The 26045-nt window shown below is 38.5% G+C and overlaps 1 protein-coding gene across 1 annotated transcript in view; it reads left to right on the plus strand.

The window, feature by feature from the left end:
- The window catches only part of PIBF1 (progesterone immunomodulatory binding factor 1), a 229162-nt gene that overhangs the window by 62651 nt on the left and 140466 nt on the right, over positions 1-26045 (plus strand). Inside the window, exon 9 of the mRNA XM_068984596.1 lies at positions 16883-16981. Within this exon, the coding sequence (XP_068840697.1) occupies positions 16883-16981 (99 nt within the window). The remainder of the gene's footprint in view (positions 1-16882; positions 16982-26045) is intronic.

Raw genomic sequence — 26045 nt, forward strand, 5'->3', positions numbered from 1 at the left:
GATCATACAATATTTGTCTTTCTCCATCTGACATACTTCATTTGGCATAATAACCTCAAGGTCCATCCATGTTATTGCAAATGGCAAGATTTCATCTCTTTTTTATTGCTGAGTGCTATTCCATTGTGTGTGTATGTGTTCAGATTAGTGTTTTCTTGTTCTTAGACTATGTATCCAAAAGTGAGATAACTGGATCATATGGGAGTTCTATTCTTAATTTTTTAGGAATCTTCATACTGTCTTCCATAGTTGCTACACCAATTTACATTCCCACCAACAGTGATTAAGGGGTCCCTTTTCTTCACATCCTCTTCAACACTTGTTATTTCTTGTCTTTTTGATGATAGTTGTTCTTGTCAGGTGTAAGGTAATAGCTTATTGTGGTTTTGATTTGCATTTTTCTAATTGGTGATTTTGAACATCTTTTCATGTACCTATTGAGCACCTGTATGTCTTCCTTTGAAAAATGTCCGTTAAGCTCTTCTGCCCATTTTTAATTGGGTTGTTTTTTGTTGTTGAGTTGTATGAGTTCTTTATCTATTTTGTATATTAATCGCTTATTGTGTATATCATTTACAAACATCTTCTCCCATTCAGTAGGATCATTGTTGTGTTACTGATGATTTTCTTCACTGTGCAGGTTATTAATTTAATGTTATCTATTTGTTTATTTTTGCCTTGTTTCCCTTGCCTGAAAAGACATATCTAGAAAAATATTGCTAAGATTGATGTCAAAGAACATACTGCTTATGTTTTCTTTGAAGGGTTTTATGGTTTCAGGTCTTACATTGAGATTTTTAATCCATTTTGAATAAATTTTGTATATGATGTGAAATAGTATTTTCGCATGTGGCTGCCCAGTTTTCACAACACCATTTATTGAGGAGGCAGTCCTTTCTCTACTGTATGTTCTTTGCTCCTGTGTCATTCCCCTTGTGTTGGTTTATTTCTGGGCACTCTGTTTTGTCACATTGATCCAGGTATCTGTTTTTCTGCCAGTATCATTCTCTTTTGATTACCATGGCTTTGTGTATACGTTGAAGACAGAATGTGTGATGCCTACAGTTGTGTTGCTTTTTCTCAGGATTGCTTTAGCTATTCGAGATCTTTTGTGGGTCTGTGATTTTTAGATAGTTTTGTTCTGTTTCTGTGAAAAAATATCTTTGGGGTTTTGATATGGATTACCTTGAACTTTAGACTGCTTTAGGTAATAAGCCATTTTGACAATGTTGATTCTTCCAATCCATGAGCACAGAACATCTCTCCTCTTGTTTGTGCCTTTTTCAATGTCTTTCAACAATAAGATCACATAATTTATAACTAGGAATTTTCTCTACTGTGCCCCAGATACAATTCCCCTCAGCCCTCAGAAAAGACCCTGAGGCAAGAAGGGATCTTAAGCTGCTGAAGCTTCTGTAGCAGTTTTCTCTGTTTTCCCCAAGGTATGCTTACAAATATTATAGTTTTATTTTTTTACAATAAAAAATCTTGGGAAGCATTGCCCTAATTTTAATTCTCTAAATGAATACCTTCATATTTTAAAAATTTTTTATTAAGTGTAATTGACTTGTAATATTATATTAGCTTCTGGTGTACAGCATAGTGATTCAGCCTTTTTAATAGATCATACTTGATACAAAGTAATTACAAAAGCATGGCTATAGTTCCCTGTGCTGTACAATACATTCTAATGCTTATTTATTTTATACATAATAGTCTGTGTCTTTTAATCTCATACACCTATCTCTTCCCTCCCCTAGATTTTCATATTTAGGTTACATACTAACTGTAGCTACTATTTATTGAGTATCCATAAATAGATGTATCACATACATTGTAGAGAGAATTAATTGGGGCATTATATGAGGTTGTAGGTATTAGTATCTCCATTTTACAAATGTAGAAACTGAGACACTGAAAGGTTGTGATTTTTCTGTAATTGTAGATGTTTTAACTGGTGAAACTAGATACCTCTCACTCTATAATGTAATGAAGATTCCCATCTTACTGGCCAAGGCTATGCAAATTGACAAAAAATTTCTTACTGAAACTAATTTTTGTGGTAATGTTTTTGGAAAAGAATCTCAGCCTTTTCAGAGAATTTGCAAATCTTGAAGGCTTTGCAGGTGGCACTAGTGATAAAGAATCTGCCTGCCAATGCAGGAGACTTAAGAGATGGGAGTTTGATCCATGGTTCAGGAAGATCCCCTGGAGAAGGGCATGGCGATTCACTCCAGTATTCTTGCCTAGAGAATCCCCATGGACAGAGGAGCCTGGTGGACTACAGTCCACAGGATCTCAAAGAGTTGGACATGACTAAAGAGACTTAGCACGCACATATGCACACAAACCCTACTTCACACTTGAAGGCTAAGTGTGAATTATGAGAACTGTATAAAAGCATTTGTAATTTTGAAACTTAAAGAAGAGACCTTTATTTTTCTATAAAATGGTGTTTTTTGACAGGGCCTGCCTCTCTGAGACTCCTCTCCTGAGTCCTAGGCTCTGCACCTGTAACTAGAGCCTGTCCCCTCTCTGCTGCTCAAGGGCACACTCCAGTAGTTCTCCCTTCTGCCTCCTATACTGGCAGTTTTCCCCCTTTTCCCATGTATAAGCATATTGTTTCTCCTATCTTTAAATAAAAACCTCTGTATCTCCACTTCCCACTCTCATCCCCCAATTTCTAACCACTAACCCCATTTCGTTGCTCTGCTTTGTGGCCAGATTCCTGCAGAGCGTTTATATGCTCATTCTTTGTTGTTATTGTTGTCAGTCAGTCGTGTCCGACTCTTTGCGACCCCATGGACTACAGCACGCCAGGCTTTCCTGTCCTTCACTATCTCCCAGAGTTTGTTCAAATTCATATCAGTGTTGCCAGCCATCTCATCCTCTGTCATCTCCTTCTCCTCCTGCCTTCAGTCTTTCTCAGCATCAGGGTCTTTTCCAGTGAGTTGGCTCTTCACCTCAGGTGGCCAAAGTGTTGGAGCTTCAGCTTAAGCATCAGTACTTCTAGTGAATATTCAGGGTTGATTTCCTTTAGGATTGACTGGTTTGATCTCCTTGCTGTCCAAGGGACTCTCAAGAGTCTTCCCCAGCACCACAGTTCAAAAGCATCAATTCTTCAACATTCGGCCTTTTTCATTGTCCTACTCTCACATCCGTGCATGACTACTCATTCTTTACTCCATTTAAAAAGTCCACTACCAAGCTTTGCCCCTGCCCCATACCAATCTAACAAAGCTACTCTTACCAAAACCCCCAGAGACCATGTTGCCCAAAGTGTAGTGGTCGGGTTCTTAGTTCTTATCTTGCTTGACCGCAGCAATATTAAATACAGTTGATCACTCCCTCTTCCTGGAAACATAGTCTAACTGCCTTCCAGAATCCTGCACTGTGACTTCCCCATCTCCCTGACATCTTTTGCAGCTGCCTCCATGGCATTTCCATTTGGTTATCTAGTAAACATCTTTAATTTAACGTGTCTAGAAGCAAACTTCTGTCCCTCCAACCTAGCTCTGCCTCAGTCTGCTGCTGCTGCTGCTGCTAAGTCGCGTCAGTCGTGTCCGACTCTGTGCGACCCCATAGATGGTAGCCCACCAGGCACCCCTGTCCCTGGGATTCTCCAGGCAAGAATACTGGAGTGGGTTGCCATTTCCTTCTCCAATGCACGAAAGGAAAAGTGAAAGTCAAGTCGCTCAGTCGTGTCCGACTCTTCGCAATCCCATGGACTGCAGCCTACCAGGCTCCTCCGTCCATGGGATTTTCCAGGCAAGAGTACTGGAGTAGGGTGCCATCTCCTTCTCCTTGCCCCAGTCTGACCCAATGCAATTAAAGACAACTGTAGTCTTCTCACTCAGACCAAAACCTTGAGGTCCTTTTCAAAATCTTTCTTATTTTCCATGTTTTAGTCATTCTAAGATCCTTTTGATTGTGTCTTCATAATTTATTGATCTTTTATCATCTCACAGATATAGCCTCGGTTTAAGGTACCATTATCTCTTGTTCTGATTACTGCAAGAGCCCCTTAAGTGGTCCCCCATCTTCCTTCTGTGTTCCTGTTAAACAGTAGGTCAAATTGGATCACTCCTCTGCTCAGGTAAAAAGGCATTCCATCTTACCGCATCAAAGTTTAAATGATTAAAAATGAAATTATAAGCGATTAATATGGCCTGTGATAACTACATGATCTATGCCTAGTATCCCCACCTTTCTTTCACAGCCTGTCTTCTAGACACTTGCTTAATCGCCTTGCCTCCTCTTCCTCTGACTGTTAGGCATGTTTCCCACCTCCTTTGTATGTACAGTTCCCGCTGCTTAACCACCATTTCTGGATGTCCTGGAGCCCTATCTCCTCGCTTTCTCCACGTCTTCAGATGTCACTTGCTCTCTCCATTTTTCCTGACGAGTCTGTTTAAAACTATGAAAGCCCCCTCTTCTGTACTTGCTCACCCACACTCGTTAGCCCCTTCTCTGCTTAATTTCTCTCCAAGGACTTAGGACCTACTGGCATATGGTTGGTTTCTTTCCTACTATAATGTAATCTCCATATGAGTAAGGACTTTCATCTGTTGTTCAGTGTTATACTCCCCTGTGCTAATGTCTGATTTATAGTAAGTGTGAAATAAATACTTGTTTAGCGAAAAAATTATTTATTCCTACTTTAGAGAAATCAGACTACGGGTTTAGATGAAATGAAAACCTGTACAAGATTTATAAGATGGATTTAATCCGGACCTAGCTTGGTAATTGACGTTTATAGTCACTCAGTTAACCGTCCGCCAGAGTCACCTAGTTTCATTTTAATATATTCCATTTTATTCCATCAGCTACTTGTTAAACCTCAACACATTAATGGAACAAGTGTTTTGCATTTTGGTACTTACCTTTTTTATAATTTTAAAAGATCATTTATCTACTTTTGGTTGAAGTTCTCACACCTATAAAATGAAAAAAATCTACTTGGGAACCAACTGACATAAAGGGAGGAAAAGTCTAGCTTGTTCATTTGACAGTAATCTCAGTAAGTTTCCACTCTTAGAATGCCTAGCTTCCCCCAAGAAAGTATGTTATATAAAATTTCTACTTTGCTCCTTTTTTTCATGTCCTGTCTATTCACTTGTCAACTATCTATGTTAATTAAAGGACAGGTTATCAGTCATTGATTGTATAATAGCAGATAATCCACTTAGAATTCTTTTATTTCATGCCATCTTAGAAACAAATGCAAATGAGCAGTTGTATGTTTTGTCCTGGAGGAAGAATCTGAAGGTAGAGGAGATTAATTCAGATGCTTTTCTAATAAGTAAACTTGTCCTATAAACAGCTGCTTTCAGTCCCTTTTTTGTCTCAACTAGAAAAAATATGTTCATTTTTATTAAACAAAAATATTTTTATTTGGATACAGAAAGAGGAGGAGAATGGGTTGCTTAGTCGCGCTTGCTGAACTCTTCTGATGACCATGTTTCTTTTGCTATGTATCCTTGGTCAGTTTCAAGTTCTGAGGCATTTGCGATGTTTATTCAGACTAACACGTGCTCTTGGCATTGTCAAATTCTAATTTTTTCTTATTAGAATTTTAAAAGTTCCTAAAGTTTTTCTCTTTCTTGTCACATTCTTCTTACCACTTTCCAAGTATGTATTTCGGTTTGGCCTATTGATACCATGAAATTGTATCAAATATATCTTGCTGCTAAAAAAGTAAGAAAATACATTCCTTCCTGTACAGAACTCTAATATTATTGTATGTTTTGTACTGAGGTTTGCGGGTTTCAGTTGTGAGATTATTATTGTTGTTCAGTCATTAAGTCATGTCCAGCTCTTTTCCAGCCTCATGGTCTATAGCCTGCCAGGCTCCTTTGTCCATGGGATTTCCCAAGCAAGACTGCTGGAGTGCTCCCCAAGTGAAGGGCAGGATGGGGTTGGAAGTGGGAGAGAGATTCAAGAGGGAGGCGACATATGTATGCCTATGGCCGATTCATTTTGATGTATGGCAGAAACCAACACAGTATTGTAAAGCAATTATCTTCCAATTAAAAATAATAATTTAAAAAAAAAGAACTCCTAAGTGGGTTGCCATTTCCTTCTCCAGGAAATCTTCCCAGACCAGGGATCAAACCCATGTCTCTTGCACTGGCAGGAGGGTTCTTTACCACTGAGCCATAGAAGCCACAAAAGCCCATACTTTTGGATAAACTTACATGTTCAAAGTCATCTCTGCACAAATACACTAGGTTGCATATGAAATACGTCTATTTTGTTGTAACAGTTAAATTCTTTTGTTGGAGAAATCGTTAAGAACTTAACTCTTAAAGTTTATTGTTTGAGTGTTATAATTTAAGTGATATCTTCCAGTTGTTTTTCCATAGAAGTCCTGGTTTATGCCTATTTCTCTGGCATAATCATATTTTTTGTTTGTTTGTTTTTGGCTATTCTGAGTCTTCACTGTGTTGTCCAGGCTTCTCTTGTTATGGTGCTCAGATTCTAGAGCATGCAGACACAGTTGTTGCAGCACATGGACTTAGTTGCTCTGTGGCATATGGGATCTTAGTTCCTTAACCAGGGATCGAACACACATCCCATACATTGGCAGGCAGATTCTTAACCACTGGACCATCAGGGAAGTCCCTGGCATAATTATTAACAGCACCTTCTTTCACTCAAAAAGCACCTAAGTTGAAATGTGTATTATTTGGACACTAATGATAATACTTGGAGAAGGAAATGGCAACCCACTCCAGTACTCTTGCCTGAAAAATTCCATGGACAGAGGAGCCTGGCAGGCTACAGTCCATGGGGTCACAAAGAGTCGACACGACTGAGCGACTTCAATGTCAATGTCAGTGATAATACTAGCATACTCACTTTTTTTTTTGCATTTTACATGGAATTGATAAAATTTCTTTTCCCTTTTCTACTACCTTTCCTCTTAATCGACCTCCCACATGCAAATATAGAATGATGGGAAGAGATAAGCTTATGAGTATGGAAGATGGAGTTTGTAGGAAGCAACATGAAAGAATTACACTTTAGGAATCAGTTAAGAAAAACAGTTTAGGAATCAAATGCTAGCTTTCTAAAAAGCATTTCTAAGGAAGAAATATTTGAATTTGTATAATTTAAAACATTTGCTATAATGTTGGCCACCTTCCAACATCTTTCTCTGTTATTATATTTGATTATATATACTCAGTTTGAACTTTGAAAATTTTAACTCCATTAGCTTGTTCATGCTCTTAATTTTTCAAGTTTGTCTTTTGAAGAACATTTGAGTTCCTGCTATTTGTTCTGTAATTATATTTATTTTACATTTTCTAATACATTTAACATTTTCAAGTGGATGGTTTACTAGTTACATGACAGTTACAGTCTTAGCTGTGACAGGAATCAATCCATCTCGTGTTTTATCAGACTAGCTTGAGTTTGCAAGAACATGGACCATAAACACAAATGTATAATATAGTCACAATTCTTCTAAGAATTGTTTTTGACTTAACATCTATTTGCATTAGGAGATAATCATATAATATAAATCTCACAATGACAGAATTTCCCAAAGAGAGGATCTCTGTGAGACAAGGGTACTCTTCAGAGAGGTGGCCTCGTGTGATGAAGAGCATGGACCCGAGCACCATTCGGTTTGGGTTCGCATTTGGGCTCCAGAGTTTATTTACCATGTGACTGTTGTAGGCAAATACTTAACTGCTCTGTGTTTCAGTCTTGTCCTTTGTATTATGGAGATAATGATACAGCCTATACTTTGTGGGGTTGTTGTGAAGGTTCGATGAGTTATTATTAATATATGTACAGTGCCTGACAGAGTTCCTAGCACAGCATGAGCACTCGGTGTTTACTGGTTCTGTTATTGTCAGTGGAAGAATTGCACAGTTTCTCTCTCGGACTGAAACATTAAATGTCAATTCATAATGTTAAAGGAAGTATCTCTGATCTTTATGTTTAAAGGAATTGTGCTATTTCTTACTGAAGTATGCAGGTTGTGGCAGGATATGGAAGGCGTGGTACCTGATAAGACTGGTTTATACAGAAATCTTACCAGCAGGCACCTGTGGGAAGTCTTGTTGGTAGAAACTTGAGTTTCTAGCACTTTCTCCCATTCATTTCATTTTTCTTTATTTGAGTAAACTTTATTTATTGGTCCTTCAAGGGCCAACTTACATGTCTTTCATTCACTCATCTGTTCCTCTGCTTAAAAATAAACAGCTCCTCTTCTTTGTGGCCATAGAACTTGTTTACGCATTAATATAGCACTAATGATAGTTTCCCTGTTGGCTCAGCTGGTAAAGAATCCTCCTGCAATGAGAGAGAGCTGGGTTCGATCCCCGGGTTGGGAAGATCCCCTGGAGAAGGGAACAGCTACCCATTCCAGTATTCTGGCCTGGAGAATTCCATGGACCGTGTAGTCCATGGGGCCGCAAAGAGTCTGCCACAACTGAGTGACTTTCACTTCACTTCACTTCAATGATAGTTAGCTGGATGATACAGACTGTGGCATAGTGAATGCACTGGTACCTTCTAATCACACTTACTCTCATAAGCCCTAATATTAGTTTATTTGGGGTTTTCTTTCTTTCTCTTTCTTTCTACCTCCCTCCTCTCCCTCCCTCCCTCCTTTCTCTCTTTCTTTCTCTTCCAGTTTTATTGAGATATAATCGACACAGCACTGTATAAGGTTAAGGTATACAGCATAATGATTTGACTTTTATACATCATGAAGAGATGACCACATAAAGTTAAGTGAACACCCATCATTTCACATAGATACAAAATTAAAGAAATAGCATCACCGACTCAATGGACATGAGTTTGAGTAAGCTCCAGGAGTTGGTGATGGACAGGAAAGCCTGATGTACTGCAGTCCATGAGGTCGCAAAGAGTCAGACACAACTGAGCAACTGAACTGAAGTGAACTGATGAGAACTCTTAGGATTTATTCTCTTAACTTTCATATATAACGTACAAGAGTGCTAATTATATTTATCATGTTGTACATTACAGAGACACAGATTTGATCCCTGGGTTGGAAAGATCCCCTGGAGAAGCACATGGCAATGCACGCCAGGGCTCCTGCCTGGAGAATCCCATGGACAGAGGAGCCTGGCAGATTACAGTCCATGGGATCTCAAAGAGTCAGACATGACTGAAGCGACTTAGCATACAGGCACATTGCTAGTACTTATTTACCTTATAACTGGAAGTTTGTACCTTTTGGCCACTTTCATCCAATTCCCCCTCCTCCTACCACTCTCCCTGCCCCAACTCATGTAGCCTGATCTTTTTTTCCTGTAAGTTTGTTTGCTGGTTTGTTTCTGTGGTATAATGACCTACAGTACTATGTTAGTTCCTGTTACACAGCATAGGGATTCCATGCATGCATGTGTGCTTAGTTGCTCAGTCATATCCAACTCTTTGCAACCATGTATACTATAGCTTGCCAGACTCCTCTATCCATGAGATTCTCCAGGCAAGAATCCTGGAGTGGATTGCCATTCCCTTCTCCAGGAGATCTTCCCCACCCGGAGATCGACCCTCAGTCTCCTCCATCTCAGGCAAATTCTTTATGGTCTAAGCCAACAGGGAAGCCCATAATGATTCCATATTTCTATACATTTCAAGTGATCATTATGGTAAATCTAATTATTATGTTTGCTTTTATTTCTAATGCCCATTTCTGCAGTAAAGGAAATATAGTTAGAGACTGGAGCTTTTTTACCTACCAACTAAGCTTTTATTATGATTAACTAGTACTCTAAATGTGTCTCCTTGGAATTTTGCAACTGAAATAACTTCTAGGGAAAAAAAACTATATAGTATTTGAGAAATGAAAATTGCAACAGTTTTGGATTACGGTTTAGCTGTGTCAGGAATCAGTCTGGTGTTTTGTCAAACCAGCTGGAGTCTGAAACAGCATGGGTCATATAAACAAGTATATAATATATTCACAACTTTTATAAGAATTGTTTTTGATTTAACATTTATTTGCATTGAGATAATCATATAATTTGGCCTTGGAGTACAGATTGAAGCAGGGCAAAGGCTAATAGAGTTTTTCCAAGAGAACGCACTGGTCATAGCAAAAACCCTCTTCCAACAACACAAGAGAAGACTCTACACATGGACATCACCAGATGGTCAACACCAAAATCAGACTGATTATATTCTTTGCAGCCAAAGATGGAGAAGCTCTATACAGTCCACAAAAAAAAAGACTGGGAGCTGACTGCGGCTCAGATCATGAACTCTTTATTGCCAAATTCAGACTGAAATTGAAGAAAGTAGGCAAAACCACTAGACCATTCAGGTATGACCTAAATCAAATCCCTTATGATTATACGGTGGAAGTGAGAAATAGATTTAAGAAACTAGATCTGATAGACAGAGTGTGTGATGAACTATAGACAGAGGTTCATGACATTGTACAGGAGGCAGGGATCAAGACCATCCCCATGGAAAAGAAATGCAAAAAAGCAAAATGGCTGTCTGAGGAGGCCTTACAAATAGCTATGAAAAGAAGAGAAACAAAAAGCAAAAGAGAAAAAAAAGTTATACCCATTTGAATGCAGAGTTCCAAAAATAGCAAGGAGAGATCAGAAAGCTTTCCTCAGTGATCAGTGCAAAGAAATAGAGGAAAACAATGGAATGGGAAAGACTAGAGATCTCTTCAAGAAAATTAGAGATACCAAGGGAACATTTCATGCAAAGATGGGCTCAATAAAGGACAGAAATCATGTGGACCTAACAGAAGCAGAAGATATTAAGAAGAGGAGGCAAGTATACACAGAAGAACTGTACAAAAAAGATCTTCACAACCCAGATAATCACGATGCTGTGATCACTTACCTAGAGCCAGACATGCTGGAATGTGAAGTCAAGTGGTCCTTAGAAAGCATCACTACGAACAAAGCTAGTAGAGTGATGGAATTCCAGTTGAGCTACTTGTAATTCTGAAAGATGATGCTGTGAAAGTGCTGCACTCAATATGCCAGCAAATTTGGAAAGCTCAGCAGTGGCCACAGGACAGGAAAAGGTCAGTTTTCATTCCAATCCCAAAGAAAGGCAATGCAAAAGAATGCTCAAACTACCACACAGTTGCACTCATCTCACATGCTAGTAAAGTAATGCTCAAAATTCTCCAAGCCAGGCTTAAGCAATACGTGTACCATGAACTTCCAGATGTTCAAGCTGGTTTTAGAAAAGACAGAGGAACCAGAGATCAAATTGCCAACATCTGCTGGATCATAGAAAAAGCAAGAGAGTTCCAGAAAAACATCTATTTCTGCTTTATTGACTATGCCAAAGCCTTTGACTGTGTGGATCACAATAAACTGTGGAAAATTCTGCAAGAGATAGGAATACCAGACCATCTGACCTGTCTCTTAAGAAACCTATATGCAGGTCAGGAAGCACCAGTTAGAACTAGACATGGAACAACAGACTGGTTTCAAATAGGAAAAGGAGTATGTCAAGGCTGTATATTGTCACCCTGCTTATTTAACTTCTATACAGAGTACATCATGAGAAACACTGGGCTAGATGAAGCACAAGCTGGAATGAAGATCGCAGGGAGAAATATCAGTAACCTCAGATATGCAGATGACACCACCGTTATGGCAGAAAGTGAAAAGGAACTCAAAAGCCTCTTGATGAAAGTGAAAGAGGAGAGTGAAAAAGCTGGCTTAAAGCTTAACATTCAGAAAACGAAGATCATGGCATTTCTTCCCATCACTTCGTGGGAAATAGATGGGGAAATAGTAGAAACAGTGTCAGACTTTATTTTGGGGGGCTCCAAAATCACTGCAGATGGTGCTTGCAGCCATGAAATTAAAAGACGCTCACTTCTTGGAAGGAAAGTTATGACCAACCTAGATAGCATATTGAAGAGCAGAGACATTACTTTGCCAACAAAGGTCCGTCTAGTCAAGGCTATGGTTTTTCCAGTGGTCGTGTATGGATGTGAGAGTTGTACTGTGAAGAAAGCTGAATGCTGAAGAATTGATGCTTTTGAACTGGGGTGTTGGAGAAGACTCTTGAGAGTCCCTTGGACTGCAAGGAGATCCAGCCAGTCCATCCTAAAGGAGATCGGTCCTGGGTGTTCATTGGAAGGACTGATGCTAAAGCTGAAACTCCAATACTTTGGCCACCTTATGTGAAGAGTTGACTCATTGGAAAAAACTCAAATGCTCGAAGGATTGGAGGCAGGAGGAGAAGGGGACGACAGAGGATGAGATGGCTGGATGGCATCACTGACTTAATGGACATGGGTTTGGGTAGACTCCAGGAGTTGGTGATGGACAGGGAGGCCTGGCATGCTGCAATTCATGGGGTTGCAAAGAGTCGGACATGACTGATCAACTGAACTAAACTGAATCATATAATATAAATCTCATAATGACAGAATAACTAAATATGTAGTTCATTTAGTGATGAAAAATATGTGTGTTTTATAAATTCTGAGGATATCATTCTATCTATAAAATTAAAAATTTCATATCTCAGTTAATTTGATAATAATAGAATATTTTTGAAGGTCTTTGCAATCAGGATGATACCAGAAAATAATGACATGCCGTTTTTGATGTATATTTTAAAAGGTACCTCTACTTAGATAACAGTATGCAGAAGTTATTTTCTATTTAGTAAGAGTTGTCTATACTCCAGTTTTTTTTTTTTAATTATTTTATTTCTGGCTCATAAGCTATTTTACTGCTTAATCTCTATTGGTTGACACTTTCTAAATTTTGAATCTCTTGTTAGCATCACTGTGCAAAAGATGACATCAAGCCACTGGCACAACAAGTGTGACCACTAAACATTTCTGTCTAATAGTTATTAGATAGATTTATTCGAATTGTGTGAGTTTTCATGGCTCCCTACTGACATTCTGCATCAGTAATAAAAACCAACTTCTAATATCCAGTCCTGTTCTTTATGGGAGATAGGTTGATATAATGTAAAAAATACTCACTTTGGAGTGAAACACAGCTGAGCTCAAATTATGGGTTTAACACTGAAACTCCGTTACTTGGACCCAGGGATTTAAGCCCTCTAAACAATTTACTTGACCATAAAGAAGATTAGAAAATATAACACCAAGGATTTGTAGGGATTAAGTGAACACAATCATTTACATTATACTCCAAATTTATTAATGTTATACGTCTGTGAGAGAAGAGGATTTTAAAGAAAAATTTAATGACTCCTAAAGAAACTTACTGTTGGTGTTTTTCTTGATCCAAACTTCTACTATGATAAAAAACCAAATAGGATTTGATTTTTGAAGGCCCCTATCTGGCTGTATACCCTTCATACTGTTCATGAACAGTATGAAAAAGGAAAAAAGATAGGACACTGAAAGATGAACTCCCCGTGTCGGTAGGTACCCAATATGCTACTGGAGATCAGTGGAGAAAGAACTCCAGAAAGAATGAAGAGACAGAGCCAAAGCAAAAACAATACCCAGTTGTGGATGTGCCTGGTGATGGAAGCAAGATCCAATGCTGTAAAGAGCCATATTGCATAGGAACCTGGAATGTTAGGTTCATGAATCAAAGCAAATTGGAAGTGGTCAAACAAGAGATGACAAGAGTGAACATTGACATTTTAGGAATCAGCAAACTAAAATGGACTGAATGGGTGAATTTAACTCAGATGACCATTATATCTACTACTGTGGGCAAGAATCCCTTAGAAGAAATGGAGTAGCCATCATGATCAACAAAAGAGTCCAAAATGCAATACTTGGATGTAATCTTGAAAATGACAGAATGATCTCTGTTCATTTTCAAGGCAAACCATTCAATATCACAGTAATCCAAGTTTATGCCCTGAACAGTAAGGCTGAAGAAGCTGAACGTTCTATGAAGACCTACGAGACCTCTTAGAACTAACACCCAAAAAAGATCTCCTTTTCATTATAGGGGACTGGAATGCAAAAGTAGGAAGTCAGGAAACACCTGGAATAACAGGCAAATTTGGCCTTGATGTACAGAATAAAGCAAGTCAAAGGCTAATAGGGTTTTGCCAAGAGAACACAGTGGTCATAGCAAACACCCTCTTCCAACAACACAAGAGAAGACTCTATACATGAATATCATCATATGGTGAACACTGAAATCAGATTGATTATATTCTTTGCAGCCAAAGATGGAGAAGCTCTATACAGTCCACAAAAAAAAGACTGGGAGCTGACTGCGGCTCAGATCATGAACTCTTTATTGCCAAATTCAGACTGAAATTGAAGAAAGTAGGCAAAACCACTAGACCATTCAGGTATGACCTAAATCAAATCCCTTATGATTATACAGTGGAAGTGAGAAATAGATTTAAGAAACTAGATCTGATAGAGTGCATGATGAACTGTAGACGGAGGTTCGTGACATTGTACAGGAGACAGGGATCAAGACCATCCCTGAGAAAAAGAAATGCAAAAAAGCAAAATGGCTGTCTGAGGAGGCCTTACAAATAGCTGTGAAAAGAAGAGAAACAAAAAGCAAAAGAGAAAAAAAAGTTATACCCATTTGAATGCAGAGTTCCAAAAATAGCAAGGAGAGATCAGAAAGCTTTTTTCAGTGATCAGTGCAAAGAAATAGAGGAAAACAATGGAATGGGAAAGACTAGAGATCTCTTCAAGAAAATTAGAGATACCAAGGGAACATTTCATGCAAAGATGGGCTCAATAAAGGACAGAAATCATGTGGACCTAACAGAAGCAGAAGATATTAAGAAGAGGAGGCAAGTATACACAGAAGAACTGTACAAAAAAGATCTTCACAACCCAGATAATCACGATGCTGTGATCACTTACCTAGAGCCAGACATGCTGGAATGTGAAGTCAAGTGGTCCTTAGAAAGCATCACTACAAACAGAGCTAGTGGAGGTGATGGAACTCCAGTTGAGCTATTTCAGATCCTAAAAGATGATTATCTGCCTCCGGAGAATCCTGTATGCAGGTCAGAACTGGACATGGAACAACAGACTGGTTCCAAATAGGAAAAAGAGTACGTCAAGGCTGTATATTGTCACCCTGCTTATTTAACTTATACACAGAGTACATCATGAGAAACACTGGGCTGGATGAAGCACAGGCTGGAATCTAGTTTGCAGGGAGAAATATCAATAACGTCAGATATGCAGATGACACCACCCTTATGGCAGAAAGTGAAGAACTAAAGAGCCTCTTGAAATTGAAAGAGGAGAGTGAAAAAGTTGGCTTAAAGCTCAACATTCAGAAAACAAAAATCATGCCATCTGGTCCCTTCACTTCATGGCCGATAGATGGTGAAACAGTGAAAACAGTGGCAGATTTTATTTTGGGGGGCTCCAAAATCACTGCAGATGGTGATTTACAGCCATGAAATTAAAAGACCCTTGCTACTTGGAAGGAAAGTTATGACCAACCTAGACAGCATATTAAAAAACAGAGACATTACTTTGCCAACAAAGGTCCGTCTAGTCAAAGCTATGGTTTTTCCAGTAGTCATGTATGGATGTGAGAGTTGGACTGTAAAGAAAGCTGAGCACCAAAGAATTGATGCTTTTGAACTGTAGTGTTGGAGAAGACTCGAGAGTCCTTTGGACTGCAAGGAGATCCAACCAGTCCATCCTAAAGGAAATCAGTCCTGAATATTCATTGGAAGGACTAATGTTGAAGCTGAAACTCCCACAGTTTGGCTACCTGATGCGAAGAAGTGACTCATTTGAAAAGACTCTGATGCTGGAAAAAATTGAAGGTGGGAGGAATAGGGGACAACAGAGGATGAGATGGTTGGATGGCATCACTGACTCAATGGACATGAGTGTGAGTAGGCTCCAGAGTTGGTGATAGAACGACAGCCTGGTGTGCTGCAGTCAGTGGGGTCTCCGAGTCGGACACGAGTGAGCAACTGAAGTGACTGATCTGATCTGGCTGTATCACTCCTAACTTTTCACTGTTGTTATCTTCCACCTTTTGGACATTCCCCTTAACTGTCACTGTGTGTATCTTTCTGTCAATTTCACTTCCTGCTGTCGTCAGCACTGTAAGTGAATGACTAATACTGTGGCCTCATACTTCCTTGAGCCCTGCATGAACATTGACCTTCATCTCAGCTCTGCTTCATTGCTATTCTCATGTCACACCCTCCATTTTATGAACTAAAATTCCAGAGCTGAAGGCAGTACTCTACCTCTGAATCACCATTCTTTGACAGCAGTCTCTGGTCTTCCATCCTCCCTGCACAACCACTTCCTCGTAATCTGTGGGTTATCTTATCAGGACTTCAAGTCCTTTGTCCCTTGCCTTCTAATCTCAGTCCTTCTCTGTTTTCTTCCTTTCCTCTCCAAGTGAGACCCAGGATCCAGTAGTTCATCAGTTCTCTTGCTTCATTTCCATTTGGATTTTTTATCCAAAAATGAAGTTTTTATCCCAAACTTGATTTCCATTTGGATTTTTTTGATCTCTATATTGTATCCCTATATCTATATCTCTCTCTATGAAATTGTATTTTATATTTATTTACTTCTCAAAACCTCAGCTTTCTTGTGTTTAATATCTTGGTAGTTATACTTACCTCATTACATTATGGCAGGGTTAAATGAGTTGCTATATATACAAACCAGCCAGCCTGCCTTCAGCCATGTTGAGAAAAATTGTGATGAAAGGTAACATGACACTTAAAGATTAGAGCATGTTTGTACCTATGCTGCTGTGTGCTGCTAGAGAAACTCACCAACCCAGGCGTATTCATATTACATGCGCTGTAGATCCCCAACCCCTAGGGCATCCCTAAGATTTATCAGTTAGTCTGACTCCAAGCAAACCCATTTATGAGTCTTGAAAAGATGGATACTGTGTGTTTGGAATAACTGAAATATATATTTAAATTTTAGAAACCTCCGAGAAGCAAGGGATAATGCTGTGGCTGAAAAGGACCGAGCGGTGATGGCTGAAAAGAATGCTCTAGAAAAACACGATCAGCTCTTAGACAGGTAAGCATCCTGAAAACAGAGACGTTGAAACTTTGATTTTTGTTCCCGTTACTCTTTCTTTTAGAATATATCTTTTTAATAGAAGTTTAGTTTTCATTTAAGTGTTATGTACATGTAATAATTTACATATGTGATAATGGTACATATTGAAACAAGACAGAGAACAGCATAGTCACCCTAAGGAGTTTCCTTATGTCCCTTTGGTCAGTCTCAGCCACCACCCATCAAGAGGTGAACACTTTGTGATTTCTCTCACCATAGTTTAGTTTTGTTCTTCATGGATGAAAAAGACATGGAATTGTGCAGTATGTACCCTTTTGTGTCTCAGTTCTTTCACTCAACATTGTATGTTTTCATCCATTTTATGTTATACCAGTAGTTCATTTCTTAACTTGCTGGGCATGAATATTCACAGTTTGTTTATTCATTCACCTCTCAGTAGACGTTTGTTTTTCTCCCAGTTTGGTGCTACTATGAGGAAAGCTGCTATGAATGTTTGTATACACGTCTTTTGTGGGTATATGTTTCTGTTTCTCTCGTATAAATAGCTAAGAGTGAAATTGCTAATCATCAGCAGCTGATTATTTTTACCATGAAAGACGTGGAAGTTGAAATAACTCCTTGACCCATGGACTATAGAATCAGTTATGTTATGTGTTAGCAGACATGAAAGCAGCATTCATGTCATTGTGCATCCATCCTTAGAACTGTTGGTTAACTAAATACATTGTCATTGAGTAGTAATATTTTGAAAAGGGTTGTTTTTTTTTTTTTAGCAGTCAGTCTCAGCAGTGGGTTTAAAATATTCAGTGAGCCATGTTATAAACAGAACAGGGTCATCCAGACTCTGCTGTTCCCCTTATAGAGCACAAGTCGAGTAGATGTAGCACAATTCTTAGGCCACCTAGGATTTTCAGAACAGTAAATGAGCGTTGGCATCACCTTAAAGTCGCCAGCTTCATTAGCCCCTAACAAGAGAGTCAGATTGTTCTTTGAAACTTTGAAACTAGGCATTGAGTTCTCCTCTCTGGCTGTGAAAGTCATAGGTGGCATCTTCTTCCAATAGAAAGATATTCCATCTACGTTGATAATCTATGTTTAGCGTAGCCACTTTCATTAATTATCTTAGCTAGATCATCTGGATAACTTGCTACAGCTTTTACATCATCACTTGCTGGTTTGCCTTGCACTTTTATGTTGTGGAGATGACTTCTTTCCTTAAATTTCATGATCCCATGAACCAACCTCTTCAAGCTTCAGACTTTTCTTCTGCAGCTTCCTTACCTCTCTTAGCTTTCCAAAAATTGAAGAGACTTAAGGCCTTGCTCTGTATTAGGCTTTGGCTTAAGGGAACATGGTGGCTGGCTGGTTTGATCATCTGACTAGACTACTAAAACTTGCTTCATATCAGCAGTAAGGCTGTTTTACTTTCTTATCATTTTTGTCTCCACTGGAGACACAGTTTTAATTTCCTTCCAAGAACTTTTCCTTTACATCCACAGCTTGGCTAACGCTTCAGCGCAAGAGGCCTAACTTTCAGCCTATATCAACTTTCAACCTATAGCAACTTTCAGTGTGCCTCTAAGCTTAATCATTTCTAGCTTTTGATTTAAAATGAGAAATGTGTGCCTCTTCCTTTCACTTGAACACTTTGGAGGCCATCGTAGGGGTAATTTCAGTATTGTTGTTTCTCAGGGAATAGGGAGGCCCAAGGAGGGGGAGAGAGCCTGAGAAGATAAGAGAGTCTGTAAATGACTTTAAGTACTAAGCTGTGCAGTCTATATGCCATTCTGTTGAATAACATGATCAGAGTTCCCAGTTCTAGAATAATTACCCTGGAAGAATGAGTGATGAAAGTAGTACTAAGTTAATAATAGGAAGATAGTTCAGAGAATATTATAAATAGTTTATCTTATATAGGCAAGATTTCTAAAGCCCCCAAACAATTACAGTAGTAACATCAAAAATCACTGATCCCAGATCACTATAATAAATATAATAAGTTTAAAATATCATGAGAAATCTCCAAAATGTGACACCAATATGAAAGTGAGCAGATACTGGAAAAATGGCACTGATGAACTTGCTTGGTGCCACAAACCTTCAGTTTGTAAGAGGAAAAAAAAAGTTCAGCATGTGCAAAGCTCAATAAAATGAAAGTGTATTAAAAGGAGATATTAAATAGTGGGACTGTATGTAACCTTGTTCTTTATGAACCTTGTTCATAATTTTCCAGGTCTCCTGTAAATGTGTTATCATACTTTCATAATTTAAAAAATAAAAAAATATAAAAGAGGAGATATTAATATTTCTGTATCAGCTTAGAATTAAAATACAAAGACAACTTTGAAGATTTTCATATGGAGATACTATTCTATGGTAATAGAAGTTATATCTAGAATGTGATCCATTGGTTGGTTCTGGGCACCCAAGCTCTAAACCAAAGGTCTTAAGAGGAAATTGACCAAACCTACTCAGAAGATTAGAAAACATCCTATTAGTGCCCAGATTATAACTGTCTACAAATAGTTAAAGGGTACTTTTCTCACTTGGTAAGGTCTAAAGTAGTAGAATTAGAACAACTGAGTAGACATTACAAAAAAAGAGTAAAGATAAGCTTTCTGATGAAAGTGAAAGTGAGTCTCTCAGTCATGTCCGACTCTTTGTGACCCCATAGACTATACAGTCCTGGAATTCTGCAGGCCAGAATACTGGAGTGGGTAGCCTTTCCCTTCTCCAGGGGACCATCCCAACCCAGGGATCAAACCCAGGTCTCCCACATTGCAGGCGGATTCTTTACCAGCTGAGCCACCATGGAAGCCCAAGAATCCTGGAACAGGCAGCCTATCCCTTCTCTAGCGAATCTTCCCAACTCTGGAATCAAACCAGGGTCTCCTGCATTGCAGGCGGATTCTTTACCAACCAAGCTACCAGGAAGGCCCAAGCTTTCTGATAGGGCTTTTCAAAACGCCTTGGCATCGAGTGTGTTCTCCATCAGCAGAAAAATGCAGGCATCAGCTGGCTAAGTATTTGGTAGGATTGCGTTTATAAGGACTGAAGTATCAAGTGGGTAGCTTGATGCATTTATAAAGTTTCTCCTTTTTTAAGTATTTATTTAGTTATTTGGCTGCATCAGGTCTTAGTTTTGGCACATGCAGGATTTTTCACTGAGGCACATGGACTCTGTAGTTGTGGCATACAGACTTAGTTGCTCAGAAACATGTGGGATCTTAGTTTATTGACCAGGGATCAAACCCATGTCCCCTGCATTGCAGGGCGGATTCTTAACCACTGGACCTCCAGGAAAGTCCCTGAAGTCCATTTTAATCCTGAAATTAGATGTAACAACAAGTTTGAAAAGAGTTAATACACTGATTAAGTTACCATGTAAAAGGAATGGTGAACCCAAGCAATTTTTGTATCTTAAAATCTCTGTAGTTCACTTTTCCTGTTTGTTTTTTTTAAATAAAAACCTATTGTTTAACACAATATTTGAAAAAGATACTCTCTCTGTATATATTTAAATATCCACTGAAATTCTTTTGAGTATAGTTGGCCTAGGAATATTTTGGGAATATCGTGTATATGTTTTGGTATTTTGAAACCCTAAGAAAAATATTTGTTTTATTTTTCAGAGGTTGAGTTTTTACTCTGGCTTCCTTTGTGTCAAAATCAGAATAAACAAATATGTTTCATTTACATGCACTGTGATTTCCCTGAATCGTGCTTAAGTAAAGCCTGAGACATGTCTATACACAATTTTCCTGTCAAGGATAACTAATCACAACTTTTTCATTTTTGTTGAAAGTTTTACTTTATCAAATGCTTCATTTAATGATTAAACAACCTGTGTTATTATAAAGAGAAATGTAAGGAAGTGGTATGCCACTTTCAAACATGAATGAAAAAGGCTTTTTGCTCAAGACTTTAATTTTCTACAAAAACAAATCAGGCTTTTCTCAGGCATAGAAAATACCTCTATATGTCCCAATTCAAATTCCATAATTTATTTAATAAGTAACAAAATGCCCAGCTTTCATGAGCAGAAATAGTTATTACCTCTCCTTCTGTTGCTTTGAATCTCTATAAGCACTCTGAGGACTCTTTCTGCCCCAAGGGGAAATTTTTAAACTCAATCAGTGTGAACAGAGTAAATTTGAGTACACTGTTACATCTGTGGGATCCTGCAGGAGAGGCCTGTGTTTGAATCTTAGTTTAAGTTTATAATCCAGCTGCTGCTGCCAAGTCGCTTCGGTTGTGTCCGACTCTCTGTGATCCCATAGACGGCAGCCCACCAGGCTCCCTCGTCCCTGGGATTCTCCAGGCAAGAACACTGGAGTGGGTTGCTATTGCCTTCTCCAGTGAATGAAAGTGAAAAGTGAAAATGAAGTCACTCAGTCGTGTCCGACTCTTAGCGACCCCATGGACTGCAGCCTACCAGGCTCCTCTGTTCATGGGATTTTCCAGGCAAGAGTGCCGGAGTGGGTTGCCATTGCCTTCTCCAGAGTTAATTTTAATAGTCTTTTCCAGTTATAGTTTAGCTATGATTTGATGTATTTGGAATTTTTTTTTCAGTTTGTAGATATTGTTAAGTGAATATTACTTGACATTATGATTTCAATCCCTACAACTTCTCTGGTGATAGTAGAATTTTGTCCTGATTTTCCACTTGTAGAAGACATAAGAGAGGGAATAGGAGATCTAGTGAGTAGATTAAGAGAGTCATATATTATAGTGGGCTAATTTAAAGCTTGATATAGCAGCCAGCTGTCCTAAATTTCCATTCAGTGCTTTATCCCCAAGAGTAGAACAGTTTTGACATGGCTTTATTCTACCTTTTGTCATATTCTTATATTGTTTTATCTTTGTTTATTTGTTTTTTAATCTTGCCTTGCTCCTTCAATAGGCCCATAAATGTTTGTGTCATTTGAAATGGGATAAAGGTTGTTGAAATTGGAAATGAAATTATTTATACTGTGTTTAAACTTTGTTTACTTAATAAATTCTGTGGTAATTTCATTCATATTATCCTTAGTTTTCCTGGTTACATAACGTTTAGTTCACATTATAGTTGTTATTTGAATGCAGAAATTCTTGATTCTCAATCCCATATTAAGTTACTCTTTTGACATACTTCTCTATGAAAGAAAGAATATACAATAAATTCATGCTTCTTAAATAATTTTTATTATTTTATTTTTTCCTTGAAAATGTGCAAAGTACTCTCTTTAATTGAAAGCTCAGTTCAGTTCAGTCGCTCAGTCGTGTCCGACTCTTTGCGACCCCATGAATCACAGCACGCCAGGCCTCCCTGTCCATCACCAACTCCTGGAGTTCACTCAGACTCACGTCCATCGAGTCCGTGATGCCATCCAGCCATCTCATCCTCGGTCGTCCCCTTCTCCTCCTGCCCGCAATCTCTCCCAGCATCAGAGTCTTTTCCAGTGAGTCAACTCTTTGCATGAGGTGGCCAAAGTACTGGAGCTTCAGCTTTAGCATCATTCCTTCCAAAGAAATCTCAAGGTTGATCTCCTTCAGAATGGACTGGTTGGATCTCCTTGCAGTCCAAGGGACTCTCAAGAGTCTTCTCCAACACCACAGTTCAAAAGCATCAATTCTTCGATGCTCAGCCTTCTTCACAGTCCAACTCTCACATTCATACATGACCACTGGAAAAACCATAGCCTTGACTAGACGGACCTTAGTCGGCAAAGTAATGTCTCTGCTTTTGAATATACTGTCTAGGTTGGTCATAACTTTTCTTCCAAGAAGTAAGCGTCTTTAAATTTCATGGCTGCAGTCACCATCTGCAGTGATTTTGGAGCCCCAAAAAATAAAGTCTGACACTGTTTCTACTGTTTCCCCATCTATTACCCATGAAGTGATGGGACCAGATGCCATGATCGTTTTCTGAATGTTGAGCTTTAAGCCAACTTTTTCACTTTCCTCTTTCACTTTCATCAAGAGGCTTTTGAGTTCCTCTTCACTTTCTGCCATAAGGGTGGTGTCATCTGCATATCTGAGGTTATTGATAACAGCTGCTGTGCTTTGCTGGAGCAGCCGTGAAGAGATACCCCACGCCAAGGTAAGAGAAACCCAAGTAAGATGGTAGGTGTTACAAGAGGGCATCAGAGGGCAGACACACTGAAACCATACTCACAGAAAACTGTCAATCTAATCACACTAGGACCATAGTCTTGTCTAACTCAATGAATTGTAAGCTACTCTGATGATTTTTCAAAGTTTATAAAATTATGTTTTATTACTTGATTTCTCTTATTTTTTGAAATGTTCTGTTTGCCCATTGGTTTGTTTCATTTATATTGAGACAGTCAAGCTCCATGTTCTCAAATTTTCTTTCAGTTTTTAAGCTGCTGTTCCATCTGACATATATTTGGACACTTGTATAGGATATTCTAAACTGGTTTCATTACATCCTAAGTTACCACAAGTGACTCTATTTCTTTCCTAGTAAAGGCTTTGGAATTAGTAGTATATAATGTCATGTACATGAAAGCATTAAGAAGTTTATTGCTGAGATGAAAATTATTTCTTCCTTCTTGGTCTAGACACAAAGCTTTGAAAAGAACTGATAAGGAAAACCCATGTTTGGATCCCAGTGTATGGATTTTGTTTTATCCACCTCTCATCTATCTTTCTTTTTCTTTATAAGGTATTGGTCTGATCTGAAATTCCTTGTCCCACCAGAAACAATGGCCCAGGGGGTCCTGTAGCCACTCATGAGTAGTTTGTTGCTTATAATTGGGCTTAAAGGGTACTACAGGTTCTAAAGTGATATACCTATTCTCCTCCTCAAAAGAATACATCTTGAGTATTTTCGTGCAGCAAGTCAAAACACACACATGCACAAAACAATTAGATACTGTTTTCTGTCAGTCTGTTTTTTCTCAGAGAAGGACTAGGTGGCTTCTATAGCCAAAAAACAACAACAAAAAAAACTATATCAGGAAAATTAATGATGGATGCCAGTATTGTTAGTCCGTGGGACAGAACATCTTTATACAGTAATAGACTAGAGTTATCAGCATATCTTGTTGTGTAAATGGAACAATTGATATAGAGAAAGCTGTTTCCATTCCTGGCAGCATAAACCTCTTCTCTCCTCAAGCCAGAATAGCTTTCAATGGATATCACTCTCAGAGGATCAATTCACTGTTGATGTTATCAAATCAAAACTGGGCTTTAGCATTCTATCTTAGTCCTTATTCTTTTTTAACTTATTATTTCAAATTTCATTTGTGCACAAAATCTACAAGAATGATGCAAAGAACTCCTTTAGGTCTTTTATCTAGATCCTCCCCTTTCTAGCATTTAACTACATTTGTTCTATTATTCTTATTCTCTCTTTCTCTCCTCTTTCTGTCCCTTCTTCCCCCACACATTATTTTTTCTTTCCTGCATAGTTTAATGCATCATATACTTTTACATCTTCACAGTTTATTTTCTAGGAATAAGAATATTCTCTTATACAACCACAGGACACTTGTCAAATTCAGGATAACATTGATAATAACACTGGTATCCATTTTTGTCATTGTCCCAATAATGTCCTTTTATAACAGTTTTTTGTCTGGCCCAACATCCCATCCAAAATTATGCTCTACTTTTAGTTATCATGCCTCTTAGTCTCCTTTAATCTGAAACAGTTCATTTGTTTTCTTTTCCATTTTGTTTTAATGACTTTTGATTATTTTTATTGATATGTTGGATCATATACATATATATATCTCTTCTTTCTGGAATCTCTTCTGCTCAGCTTTTAACTGTCACTTTAGGGAATGACCAAAAGTGCTTTTAAACTCAAACCGTATCTTTTCTTATGTTTTGTAAACTGTACTTCCAGCTACGTGATTGACATTTTTACCTCGATGTTTTTCTGGACCTTTAAACTCAGTATTTCTGAAACAAACTCAGCTTCCACCCACATTCACCCTTCCCAAAACAAAAAGTGGCTTTAGCTGACCTCACATCTATAAACTATACTAGCATTCTTAGGTCATTTATTTCTGTTTAACCTTCCAGAATAATAATCCTTTCCCCTTGTTCCTCTGTGTAATCTTGCTAAATTTCATAGCTTCTAAAACCCCTGTCATATCTGTATAATCCTCTGCATTCCTGCTGCCATCATCCTGGGTCAGCTTCTCGTTACTTCTTGACTGGTGTCATGTGGTAATTGTGTACAGTAGCCTCTTAATTGATTGCTCCATCTTTCCCCCTCAGTCAGTCCTCTTGCCCAGACCTGTTTCTCCTCCCATAGTTCTGCATTCTGACTAATGTCATTATTTGCCCAGGCACTTGAACAAGAGAGCTGGTGGTTCACATCTCCTTTTTTTTCCCCTCACTCCTCTTCCCTTTATTCAACCAAGAAGTGTTTATTGACAACTACCATGTGCCGTTTGCTGTGCTTGATGTTGATGTATAGAAACAAATCCGTGAAGGGAGACTGCCCCTACTGAGAGTCAATTGAGGGAGACGGAAAATAACCAAACAGATCCATAATTATTATAATTATGTGTTTTGATGACTGCTCTGAACTAGATTGGAGGAGGAATAATGGATCAGGCAGGGTATATCATGATAGGATAGTCCAGAAGGGCCTCTCTGAACACTTAAACTAAACAAATGTCATGTTATTTCTAATTTCTAAATATATCTAATCATGTCCCTCCTCTTAAACCCAGGTGCCGCTGCTTTAGTCAAAGCTTTCTTTTCTCTTGCCCGAACTATTTATAATAGCCTCTGAACCATCTTGCCACTTTCAGTTTAGTCCTATTTTCATCACTCATTCTTCAAGAATAATGTTCTAAAACTGAGAGCTCTGATCATGTCCTTCAGAAGAATGGCATCCAGACTGCCCACAACTTAGCATTTAAAGTCATTCACAGACTTCCTGCCTGTCTTCGCAGTTGCAGATCTTTCTTTTGATTCTCCCCTTATACTCAGGACTAGTTGATCTTTTCACATTCTGCAAGAGTGTGGTGCTTCCTGGCTCACCCTTTTATATGTATTCTTTGCTAAGAATGACCTTTTCTTTCCCTTTCTC

This window comes from Capricornis sumatraensis, chromosome 12 (assembly GCF_032405125.1).
Source record: "Capricornis sumatraensis isolate serow.1 chromosome 12, serow.2, whole genome shotgun sequence".
Classification (NCBI taxonomy): domain Eukaryota; kingdom Metazoa; phylum Chordata; class Mammalia; order Artiodactyla; family Bovidae; genus Capricornis; species Capricornis sumatraensis.